The sequence below is a fragment of the Sturnus vulgaris genome, chromosome 1 (assembly GCF_052056855.1).
Source record: "Sturnus vulgaris isolate bStuVul1 chromosome 1, bStuVul1.hap1, whole genome shotgun sequence".
In the NCBI taxonomy this organism is placed as follows: domain Eukaryota; kingdom Metazoa; phylum Chordata; class Aves; order Passeriformes; family Sturnidae; genus Sturnus; species Sturnus vulgaris.
In genome coordinates, this window is record NC_142243.1 from 69,693,372 (window position 1) to 69,706,571 (window position 13,200).

General features: G+C 43.2%; 1 protein-coding gene and 1 long non-coding RNA gene across 8 annotated transcripts in view; one reads left to right on the forward strand and one right to left on the reverse strand.

Moving 5' to 3' along the window:
- Positions 1–13,200, reverse strand: part of PHACTR1 (phosphatase and actin regulator 1) — a 297,967-nt gene that overhangs the window by 270,345 nt on the left and 14,422 nt on the right. For all 6 annotated transcript variants that reach the window (XM_088169389.1, XM_014878573.2, XM_088169414.1 and 3 more), the window contains exon 4: positions 12,282–12,428. In XM_088169389.1, coding sequence (XP_088025515.1) covers positions 12,282–12,428 — 147 coding nt within the window. The remainder of the gene's footprint in view (positions 1–12,281; positions 12,429–13,200) is intronic.
- The window catches only part of LOC148225287 (uncharacterized), a 50,600-nt gene continuing 49,664 nt past the window's right edge, over positions 12,265–13,200 (forward strand). For both annotated transcript variants that reach the window (XR_015805211.1, XR_015805213.1), the window contains exon 1: positions 12,265–12,406. This is a non-coding gene — a long non-coding RNA (uncharacterized LOC148225287). The remainder of the gene's footprint in view (positions 12,407–13,200) is intronic.

Sequence of the window (13,200 nt, forward strand, 5' to 3'; positions counted from 1 at the left end):
TTCAGAAGGGAGGATAAGTCCTTCAGAGACAGCATCCCCCTTACCACACAGAATGGCACAGAATTAAGGAAGGGGATTCCTAAGGGAAAGGCATCAGAGTACTTTGTTGGAAGAAAGAGATTAGCACACAAGGTTTTCATTTGTGGATGAAAATAAAACCTTCTAAGGATATACATAAATACCCGTGCAGCTGGACAGTAAGGTGCAAAAAATATATCATGAAAAACAATATTTGTCTCACATAAAACACTCTGTGCATAGAGATTTATAGAAACTGGTTTGGTAATGTCCTATGGGAAGTAATATGAGATATTACATTTAAAAAATACAGTCCTCTAGGCAGAAAAACCTAAAAACAAGCACATTCAATTCTAGCACAGAGGAACATCTTTCTTCAGTCCAAAAATCCTTTGCAATGAAAAAAGTGTATCTAAATTGTTGAAACCACTTTGGCCATTCTCCCCCTTACACTGTAAATAACCTGTCTTCCCAGAAAATGTCTCCATCAAAATTTGGAATGGAAAAATCATTAGCAAATACAATTATTAAGCTTACTTGTTAAAATCCCTGTGATTGAAGAAAGACACAATATAGGTCCTCTTCACCATCCTAATCCTTTCCTTCTGTATCTTTTCTAGGTCTTCTGAGCTTCCTCCTCATGGAAAGGACGTACAAGGAGGCTGGAAATGGCTTATCCTGGAGTCTTCAGGGCACATTTGAAGACAGCGGAAAGGTAACAGGTATGTTCCTGTATTCACTGAATGACGGGGTTTTGCTAAGGGGTCATGCTGGAAGCAGCAGGAATATTAATAAATCCCACCTAATAAAACAAATAGATGAGGGCCACCTTTACATACAGTCCTGGATCTTTTCCTAAGAAAGCAAACCAGCTGAACCAAAACATGAAAGTTCGTCTGAACTACTGAGAATACCTTCTTCAAGATCCAACCAACATTTCCTCGCTTAATCCACTTTCAAATTCTGTCTTAAATTCAATCTAAAATCCTAAAAGGGGCAAAACAGCCAGTTCCCACAGGCAAACCACCTACAATGTACCATTCAATAAGGGCAATTGGCCATACATGAGAGGCTGCAGTACATTAAAGCTCATTGCACACATACACATAATTCCACAGCCCCACATAAGTGAGCCAACAAGACCAAATGTTTTCTAACACAGTGACAGAAAGTTGCATGGGAGTCAGATGTTTCGAATGCTGTTCTGCTAAAACAGCTCTGGATTTTATGTATGGCCAATACTGTCACTACATTCACTTCCTCAGTAGATCCCTCTACCTCTTGCTGAGAGCAATCTTTTCCTTTCTGTTGCGAGCAGTAATGAAAGCTAAGTGTTGCCTTATTAAACACGCTGATTTATAGCTGATACAATGTATTTTAGCAATAGAGGGAAGAATGAAATTTAAAAGCAGAATGGATCTCAAAAATTATATGGAAGCAGGCCCTGCATTTTTCTCCCTCTCAACATTAGGTGCTTCTTTAAATCACAACTGGCTACAAATGTCAGCAAGCCTTGCCAAAAGCCACGGAAGAAACATGTCCTGAAACAGCTACGATGCAGGAAGGAATACCTATCGCTGCTTGCGACTGTCTACTTGCCACTGACTTGTGTAATTGAGAGAGTAAGTCACATAACTTCTACAGCAATCCCTCTGCTGCCCACTTTAAGCCTTTTAAACTCCTGCTGGTTAACAGATGGTCCCTGCACGCTCCTTGGGCTGCTGACACACACCTCTAGATATATATACAGCCTCTTCGGTGGGTACCTGCTAACATCATGTTTCTACTGCCTAGGGCAGCACTATCTGCAAGCAGTCAAGTTTAGTAAGCCTTGACACATTTTAATGACAACACGTGTCCTGCGTTGCCTTAATTTTGGTGATTCTTTCCCCTGGTTTCCTACTATTATGTCATGAAGCATGTTAACAAAAAGCTGTATTCCATCTGTGTAATGATAATTCTCAACCTAATATTTTTACCACTCTCCCCTTGGGTCTCCTTTAATATTGACAAAGCTGTTAGACCAACTGCTTCCAGAGGGGAAAGCTTGCAAGGTTAAACTCCAAGGTTATTCTGTGATGCCTATCTTGTTTTCTTTGAAAAACAAATAAAATTTATCAACTAATTAGCTCAAAATATATTATTTGAAGCAATCTTATAAAATTTATCTCACAGAATGGCTTGTTCTTCTGAGCCTTGAGATAAGACTAAATTACAACTCGAGCTTTATTGATTTCCTCTTGTCTTATAATTATAGGCTATCATTTTACATGTAATTAGTTAGCCCTAGTTAATTTTTTATTATTAGCTTTGAAAGATTTTGCTGTTCTTCCACACAGAGAAAATGAAAATGATCAATTACTTTTCTTTTTTTTTCTTTGCTATTTCAACCTAGTAAGTAATTGTGAAAAAAAATTTTAAAAAGTAATTTTTGAAAAAAACTTCTAACAATCTTTGGAAAAACATTTAGCACATCTAAAAAGAGCCTTGATGTGTAGTGTAAGTTGTAAAGGATGATGAACAAAGAAAGTGTTAAGACAAAATTAAATTGTTCATGAATGGATGAACATGCTAAACTGCTTTAAATATAAACAATGGCTACTCATTAGCAATTTAATGCAATTTATTCCTAACTCTCCATCTCAGTATTTTCAATGAACCACCTCTACCCACAACCAGAAGAGCAGTCTCTATGCAGAGAGCTGGAGTGATTATGGCTCTGAGGAACGATTGCCTTAATGGGGTCCATGGAAGCACCATGTAGATTAATAGCTCTTTATCAAAGGTCCTAAGGATGCATGGTGACCATTTAAAGTCATAGCTCCCAGCTTACAATTTTAAATGCTGGTATGCCATCTCTACAAGACAGCAGGCACAGCCCTCAAGAAGCTGCAGGCCAACATACTGCTGCAGCCCACATACATAGCCCTGATAAACACGGGAGAATGGAAAAGGCACCAGGAAAAGAGAGATGCCAGCAATGACACAACCCCACAGAAGCCAGGAGCTGAGAGCTCACATAGGATAGGCAGCTACAGACCCCTTCACCAGCACACTGCTCAACATGACCTTTACTCCCACATGCTCCTGCAACTCAGCTGGGCATGGGGAAGAGCCATTCTCCTTCAAACGTTACAGATGCCTCATGCACCAAGCACAGCCTCGTCAAAGGTCTCCACATTTGTTTCTAGCACTTCTCTAGTGCAAGAAAACAGAGAAAACAGAAGAAAGAAATTATATATGAAAACTGCACTATCAGTGATCTCAGCAAGGAAAACAAAGGACCATTACAGATGTCAGATGGGAGTAATCTCTTTCTCATGGAAATATTGCAATATAACTATTAATTTCCCACTTCTTCTTAACTGGGGTGATATTTTCTGTTCTGAGAGTGATTCCTATGGCTTAGTGCAAGGCTGTAGCAAAATAGGACTAGCTTATAGGGAGTCTTTTAAAGCTATTTCTGATGGCTTAACACCATTGTAACACTTGACTGACTGAGGGAATATAGGAACATTCTTCCCAAGGACATGCACCCCAGTCAGTTCTCAAATCTGTTAGTAGATCCTTTTACCCACAGAAGAGAAATAAGCACACACTGCTAGACAAGTGCCACAGTCAAAACAGGTTCTCCCAAATTTGGGGCATTGAGCTCGAGTCAGGCTTTAAACAACTTTACAACATTCTAGCATAGAATTAGATTTAGCCCTGATGAAATTTCTTTCATTTTAATAATACATCAAGTATTTAATTTGCTTATAAACTATTAACCAGATGGCTGTCTGTCCAAGTACTGTATCCACTAACCGTAAAAATGATATTGCAACATAAATTATGCATAGCAAGAATGTTCTGATTAACCAAAATATGCACTGCAGTTATCCATCACAGTTAAGATGGCATGTGTTCATATAGTAGATAAAAACACATGTATATGCAAACTCCTGTCACATGCTACCCCAGCCTTATGTACTTCATAACCAGAATGAAACCATAGTGAATCTGGAATACAGAAGAAACATGAGCATTTAATTTTTCAACTCTGCCTTCCTATTTTCTTGCTGAATTTGTTACTCATTAAATTCTTGTTTGGATGTCATCTTCACATTCCTATACACTGAACTGGAATTTCAATATATGAACATTATTACAGAGTTTGCAGTAAAGGCACTACTTTATGTTCTTTTAAATATTCAGGAACATTTTCTCTACAATGAAACCTCGAGATGGTGACCATATACTGAGGGTCTAGCTATGGCTTCAGCATATCAATATAAAATAAGACCACCAATGCATTACAAATGAAGGCAACAGAATTGCATGCCTAAAGATCATTATTGCATGATTGTAAATAATTTACCCTAACAGTATTCTGAATGAAGAAAACATTTTAGTTGACTATATCAAGAAGTTGTATTACCATGTAAAATACATCACATTAATATGATTAAAGTGTTAAAAGTGACATTTTTTGAACCTTATCCACAAGAGATACATTGTCACAAATATTCATCACCCAGAAACTGTGAAGGCAGCCAAGTTTTATTTCACTACAGAAGTAAAAGATTTCATAGTCTAAAGCAGAAGCACACAAAATAACTCCTAATAACACAATATTTCATTAACATTAACATTTTATGTTTGAAAACAGACAGTCCAGGACATTCTTTCTGGACTAATGACTTTTGTCAAAATGCAAAAACTTACAAACAACTTTAAGACTGTTTCAGAAGACGCTTACACGCCTAGCTCTGAGAATTACTCTGAGTAGTCCCAATGAAACCAATTAGTTGACTAAGAGTAATTAAGCATTAAAGCTAATTATACCTGTTACTGAGGATTAAGCCTTTTCTTTTTACTAGACTTTACAGCTAATACTTCTGAACAAGTTTGCCAGTTTTGAAGTTTTGGAAAAATGCAGTTTCCTTAAAGACCTGGTTCTAAAAGAAAACTATAGTTCCTGATGAAACAAAAAAAACCCCAAAACAAAAACAAACAAACAAAAAAACCCACCAAAAACAAAACAAAACAAAAAAAAACAAAACCCAAACCCAAAAACTTGGTTGTGTTAACCCAAAAAGCTCATCAAGCAAAACACAAAGAGATAACTTCTTATCCAGGCAATTTCTGCAACATCAGTTTTCTTGAAGGATCAGGTTAATAACAAAGCAGCCTTAACAGCAGCCTTAGTCACACATACTGCAGAGTTTTACGAGGCATCAGCTCTGCATATTCTGATCCCAAAGCAAGCATGTCCCCTCTTTCCTTCTATCTCCTGTCACAGCTGTTTCACAGCAATGTCGATGCCACTGACTGCATGTGTATCAGCTGCCCCCTGACACAAAGGTGATGCATATGTGCAGTGCCACAAGAACATCATAACATGAGAACATCCCCAGCATTCAGAGAAATGGATCTTATATCATTTTACTCTTGCCAGTTCCATCATTTTGACTAACTTCACCTTTCCCTTCAAACTCTCCTCAGTCATATTTGTTCATTCAAGTCTGCATCAAAAATTCCTGTTAGATAACAGCTGGTGAAGCAGGGGCATCTCTCCCCTTTAACAGGACTTGGAGAACATGTAAACTTATTCCTATCTGGCATTCAGTGACGGTCACTGTCTTAAGTCTCCAAAGTCAAGTACAAGAGTTAAAACCTCAGTTGCTGATAAGACCTCTTCTCCTGTAAATTGCCTGTTGATAGAGGTGCTTTCAGCCACTGCACTTAGCCTTGGAAAGGGCAGGTTATGTCAAATGCCCTATCCTTGCCACATGAAGGGTGGTTTTCAGCTTGGATGTTCATTTTTCCTGGTATATGTACTCATGCTCCCAGGGCTGGAAAACAGCCAGGAAGGGAATGACAGGCACACATCTGATCTCCAGCTATACTCCAAATTAAGCAGCATTAAGACTATCAGTCATCAGTCAGTTGAAGTGAAGGCACAAGGTTTTGTAAGGCAACACCTGATGGCAAAGGAGGCCAGTTCTTCAGGCCCCTTTATAAAGGTATTAAGAAATGCTTTTCCAAAACCTGTGATTTGGGTTCCTAAGTATGACAGGATCTCCATGACAATAATCTGAGGGAGTGATTAGAGCAGAGCAAGAAGTGGAAATTTTCCAAGCATGAATTTTTACTAATCTTTCTCCAAAAAGAAATAAAACCTCCCACACATATTATAAAGCCTACTACTGCCTATTTCTCTATCCCCTGTTCTCCTGAGACCAATATTTTCTACCTGAAATCCTAAAGCCACCATAATTTTAAAGTATTTTAAAAAACACTATTACGTCCTTCAGATTAACCTTTCCACATTATTTTTAAGGTCTGTGAGGTCCATAAATCCAAAGTCATTGAAATTTGTATATATAGTTTTAGGGAACATTTATTCATATACCATGAAACCATGCAGAACACTTTATTACAGATATATTCAAACATACACTGGATAAACAGGGAAGAAATAACACAACTCCAAATATGATAGCATTTCAAATGACTGCAAAGATGATTAACTGTGTTAAATCATTTGTAAGGATGACCAGGGGCAAACTCAGAAACTTCAAAACAGACTTTAAAATAAAATGATGGGATTTAGAGAAAATTAAAAATTAATGGGATAGAGATTTCCTGCAGAAAATCCAGCCAAGTAATTTCACTTTATTTTCACCTATTTACAATTTACCAACCTCAGTGAGCTATATAAATATCCTTTCTTATTTTACAAAGTAACAAAATAAAGTTCACAAGCTCCTCCTTGTTCACTGCAGCAAAATGTATCATATCCTTCCAGACATTTCAACATGTATGTGGCTAATACACAAATAACATTATCTTTACATTAGAAAGCAAAATCATACATCATTTTGATCCCTGAAAAGTATTCTGCATAGCTCTAGAGCTACACAATGCAGTGAATACAGCCGTACAAACAGTAACAGTGAGGCAGCCTACCATAAAGGCTGTAAGAAGCCCTAGAGCCCAAACAGAGCATGGAAGGTGCCAGGACACTTTTGATTTCAACTTTGTGCCTGGTTCAGACCGGGTAAATTCCCACATCTAAAACTAACAGTCACCCTTTGTGTCCTGGCTTTCCCCCACCAGCTCTGCATGACAGAAACAGCCGACCATGAACATTTCCCAGCTTGCGAACATTTCTCTCAGCCATTCAGCAGTTTCTGCCAGGATCCTCCTCCCTCTTTACACCCTGTGAATTAATTCTGCTTGCAGCAGCACTAACATAGGCTGACGTAGATTTTTTTCCTCTTCCCAGTGTGATTTATTCGTCACTGCTTAAGAACAGTAAATGGTACCAAGTTTATTTGCCTTTCTAGACACAAGGACCTTTCTTCTGTACCCATGGCAAAATTATGCAAAACCACTCAGTCCTTTCCCTCTCAGCTTTGCTTTCCCAGAACACACTCCAAGGCAACATGTGGCTCCATACCACAAAGAGATAAAACAGATCTTTCATCATTGAAGGGGAGCAGAGATGTATATTTCTACACTCTGGCTCAGATCCCTGGCTGAAGTCAACAAATGACTCAAATCACTTGAGGATCCAGCTACTTCAGTGAGATTACTGAGTGACTTCAGTGCACTAAAAATCTGTGCTACGCTCCAGGGACAAGCGAGCCAGCTGGGCTCCACAGCTTGCACAGGCTGCACCATCTCTATTGAGTTCTATCTGTCACTGCTTCTTTCCCCCTTCACTCCTCTCTCTTCAGAGCTCAGCTCCTGCACTCCTCCTGCCACTCCTCTGGCTCCTGTTTGAATGCACCACTGGTACACACTTTGAAGTCAGGGTGGGAGGAACACTCAAACTATCTCCTTTCCCCATTTCACAGCATGGATTATTAAAGGAAATAATCCATTCTGAAGGAATATCCCCTCTTTGCTGACCCCTAGTACAGCTACTGCAGTCATTCTGGCCTTACACTTTCTCCAAGGTATTGGGTTGCTTTCCCCTTGAGTCTCCATTCCCAGGTTAAATAAGCAGACAATCAGCCTTGCTCAAACAAAGGCCGACATTTGGTGACTTCCCTGAACGACTGATGAGCTGAGATAAAGACAGCTTCTTGCACCACTTAATGAGAAGTCAGTCCGATAGAATCAGCTTTGCAGAGGATTGCAGTGCAAAGCTTACTCTTTTTTGGCTAGGGAGGAGTAAGAGTATCTTACTTCAATAATGACTAAGTAAGTACTAATGATAAGTAGCTTCAATAACGACTAACACTTGAGAGGCCAAAAGAACCTGACCAGATCAACTCAGTGCAGTAGTACCCCCAGTTTTCCGAACAAACATCAATAAAATTCTGACAGGGATTCCCCAAGCAGTTGCATGAAGGGGGAGGCAGGAGAAAAGCTCATACGTCTTGGATCATTTACTGACTTTTAAGCAGTCTATTTCCTTATCAGTCATCACCTCTGCCAATTTATCACGCTTGAAAGCTACCTACCATGCATTGCCATTAAAAAGTACAATATTTTGCAACAGGAAGAACAGAAATCAGCCAAAACCTGTAATAGGCCAAAACTGATAAAAACCACTTGAACTTATCAGCTGGCACAGGACCAGGAAAGTGGTTATGCTATTGGGCAACTGTCACAGATGGACAAGTTTTCAGAAGTAATTTGGGATTAGTATCAGAAAGTTAGAAAGACAATTTGAAAACTGTTTTTAAGATGTGTACGAAAAGCCAAGATGGATGTTAAGTGATGGAGCAATGCCAGATTACTAATCATAAGAAAGAAAACAAAAGACCACCACCCAAAAGCAAGAGCACATTCCTCTAGTGTTGCACTGGAGGAAATTGCTGAGAAAATAAAAAATTAATTTCTCTATGGAACTGATTTAGTATCAAATATAGAAAAAGAATTTATAGCTGCCTATAGCTTTACAATGTTACGTAGCTACATTAATTTTGGCAGAAGAGGTAATTTTAATCCTTTGGGAAGTATTATCCTCTTGATATGAGCACATAACTCAGATTAATAGGATTTGCATATGTATAATAATAGAGAGACTAACCCTGGGTTTGGAAAACAACGCGGTATTTTAATCAGTTTGGGAACACCAGACAAAAAAACATACCAGGCACAACTAATCGAACAGCATTTGTCAACCCATGCTAGGTAATAATTCTGAGTTAATTGATCAATATTTAGAAGCAAACATAATAAACTGGCATGTTTTGGAAAATCAAACAAAGCAGAGCTATTAACATAATCAGAAGACAAGGGGAGGTAGAAGCTGTACTGTTAATCACTTGCAAATTGTGTTTTTTAAAGACCTGGACTAAATACATGCTATAACCAAACTGTATAATTGACTCTGTGTATGCAATCTCAGTTGTTCAACAATACAGAAAACAGCAGTAATGGTATAATTATAACTTACAGCTGAAGTAGATAAAAACCTGATCGTTCTTAACTAGTGGTTGCAATTAAGGGTGGAGAAGAGCAGTATTCACTGTATCTGGTTATGGTTCATCAATAAAAGTGGATTTGAAGTTCCAATACAGCAAAGCAGCAGCTGCATGCTCCAGTCAGACTTTGACCATATCCTGACAGAAGACATGACTAGGGAATTGACTTGTAACAGCTGTAGGAAAAATAGCTCTGTAAGCAGTGGTTGAGCAGCAAGCATAGATATGGAATGCACTAAATGCAAAGCAAGCACACAACGAAGAGGTTCTCTCCTGCGCCCCGAGAATCACTTTAGCTTCGACTGCATCCGTGGGTTGAAGAAACAGATTTACTTCCTTCCTACCACCTTCCCCCTGCACAGGCAAAGAGATACACACAGCCCTGTGCACACACGTGCGCTACCAGCCCACGGACAGACAGGGAGAACAAGGCAGGGCAGGACACGCGTCTCCTCCACCCCCGGCGGAGCGGCTTCAGCACCGGGGGCGGCGGACAGCGCCCGGGCTCCCGGGCAGGAGGTCGGGCCCCTCCGCCTGCCGGGCACTGGGACACCAAGGGCGACCCGGTACCCTCGGTGGCACAGCGGCACAGGGTTACCAGCGACGAGGCTGGAAATGGAAACCTGGTCGGCTTAGAACCAGGGTGTTTTCGCCCCCTCTCCCCCCACGCAGAGCCAAAAAAATAAAGGCAAGAACACTGCACCTCACAAACAGTAAATTTCAAAAGGAAAGCCTGAGCTGTCTGGCATTATCCAGCATGAGCAAAAGTGGCCAAACACATTTTCTAGCGGCTTTTCCCTCAGACTAGAGAGTTCTCAAATCCAGGCAGCTTGGTTTGTGCTTTCTGAGCAAACAGAAGAGTAAACTCAACAGTTCAGAAATGAAGTGGGTATCAGCGGCATGTTTCAGTTGCTTTTTGGCTCACTCACTCAATACTCGTTGCTAAGCAATTTTATTTTTTTTACTACTCACTGCCAGATGGATTAATGAAAACACACGCTTGCACTACTTACAACATTTTTCATTTATATTTCTTGATACACCAGTACTGTATCTCTTAATTATTTCCTTCTTAAGGAATTCCATTCCCAGGTTTGCAAGTAAAGACCCAAATTACAGAGAGCCAGGGGGAGGGGACAAACAGAAAGAAGCTAAGTGTAATTACCAAATTCTTTAGTGGATTGCAGGAAAGAGGTACCTTGAGACTTGCACATCCTCTGGGACTTGTAGCAAAGACAGCATGTCTAGCTCAGCATAGAGATGTGAGGCACCAGGTGACCTGAAGGTGCCTTGCTTTTAACTGGTTTATCTATTTATAACTACATGTCATAGCATTACCTGAGAGAACACAAGTCAGCACAGTGTTATTTCAGTAGTCAAATAACCATACACAGCCTTTTTTATTTACGCCTTACACACAGCGAAACTCTTTCTGTTTTGACTTTCAGCTCTTTATAGAGCTGAAACCTGGCACTTGGCACGGTATTCCAGCCTGTGCCCTGGAATGCCACCCAACTTACCCATGGTTTGGTAATTTTTTAGGAGTCATGATCAGAGAGAAAGAATGACACGCCATACAATGTAACCTACCGTTCCTCAGTGGTAAAACCAAACTGCACATCAGCCATTACCAAGGGTGTAATTGCAGCAGGGATAACAGGAGGGGGAGGGGAATCTGTTCCATCCCCAAATGGAGAAGAAAATGCATCTCTGCCATCTCCAACTTTCTGCCAGCTGAAAAGGGGGAGGAGGGATGGGAGAGACTGCAGCAGGGCAAGCAGCTACTCCAAGGCAGCTCTTTTCCCTTTACAGCTGGCAGTGAGCTGACAGGCTCAGCATCAAAGAATGTTACACAGTTGGGTCATTTTGAGTGCTACTGCTGGGACATGAGGGAGCTTGCAGTACTGCTGGCTACAGATCCTCCTTCACGCTATCCCCCTTCCCAAACAGATGAAGTCTGGTTTGGTGCAGACAACCAGCAGAAAGAACTTTCTTTTGTTTTGTTTTTGAGAGCAAGTAACCTCTGGTGTAGTTAGTTTGCTGATGACAGAACTCATAAGGAAAGATCAAGAAAGGAGGGAAAACCATAGGCCTAGTAGGAAAGAAACGGGATAGTTTCATCATGCGCAGGATGAACTGGAGGGGACAGCTTAAATCTCAAGGGAGTCATGAGGAAGAGGTAGCAAAGAGGAAGGCAGAGTAGTGGAGAAAGGGGAAGGAAAGGTCAGGTAGAGAACTGCAGGAGGTTCATCCCAATAACAGGCAGGAGGAGGTGAATGCAGGGAGCTGGAGGTGTGTTGGTAGAAACCATCAGGCTGTACACCCATGGAGAGTCCCAAAAGGCAACACTGAGACAACCGGGGACCTCATGAAACTAAGTGGACAATGCAGGTGCAAGTTTCCTTGCGCTTCTGAGACACAAACCCATTAGGAGAAGAAGGTAAAGAGCGAGCCAGGAAGAGACTCGCAAAACACCAAGGGCAACGTCTCCAGGAGGGACGCCAGCACCAGGCGAGGAGGGACAGTGCAGAAGCCTTGTGGCGATGCACCTCGACGCTGTGCAGGGCGAGAGGGCGGCGCTCTGGGAGAGGGGTAGCTTCGAGGGGCTGAACAGGGAAGGGCAGCCGGCCCCGGGCTGACCCAGGCGCGGGGCAGGGGGAGCCAGGGCCGGGGAGGCCGGCGAGGTGCGAAGGCACCCGGGCAGGGCCGGGCGGCGGTGCCCGGGGAGCCCGCGGGCGCCGGCAGGGGCGGAGGGCGGGGGCGGCCCCTTCCCTTGCCTTCCCTCCCTGCCTCCCCCGCCGCCGGGCGCGCCGCGCCGGGCCGCCTCTCTCTCACCTGTGTCGAGGTTGAAGGAGATGCGGGCCTCGGCGAGGTAGGGGGTGTCGCTCTTGGAGCGGACGCGGCGGATGGGTCTGCGGTCGATGTCCTCCTCGGAAGATGCCGCCATTAATGTGGGCACGGTGAGCAGCGTGGCCCGGCGAGCTGGCGAGGGCGAGCGGAGGCGCGGGGCAGCCGGGCGAGGAGGGGGCGGAGGGGGAGAGAGGGGAAGGGAGGAGGGAGAGAGGCGCGGGAGGGGGAGGGGAGGACGGGGAAGGAGAGAGGGAAAGGGAGAAAGGAGCGCAGGGAGGGAGGGGGAGAGACAGGGAAAACCCGTCAAGGATCTGCGGACGGGAGCGGCCGCGGCGGCCCTGCCCCGCTGCCCCTGCCGAGTCCCGCCCGCCTGCGCTGCGGGGGACGGAGCGGTGGCCCCGGGCCCGGCCCCCGCCCCGGGCAGGGTCCGGCCGAGCGCTCTTCCCGCCCCAGGGGAGGTCCCGGCTGAGGTGCCAAGATGGGCCCGGCCGGCAGAGGTGCTGCCCCGCAGCAAACCCGGCTCCCCGAACTGCTCACTTCTAGCCCAGGGCATCCAGAATTCACAGCACAGCAGCATCATGACTTGCTGGGGTGTCTAATGGTGCATCCCTTCGCCTCCTTGCCCCTTTTCCTTGGGCAAACCCATTAGGTAAAGCGGGATGGTATGCCACACCTTGGCAGTTTAAAATGCCAAGGGGACTGAGGAGCCTGCACTCAACGTTTGAAACTGACCATCGCTCAAAGCCCTCCTAAAGCTCGCCTTCCTAAGGCGCTTCGGCAGGTCTTTCAGAAAAATGTGACCATCCGCAAAAACCAGAGACTCCGTTCTCCGCCTGCAAACTGGGCTCGGTGTTTTGTGGCATCTCTGTTTCTCTGTTTAGTAATCAGCTCTCTACGTAGACGT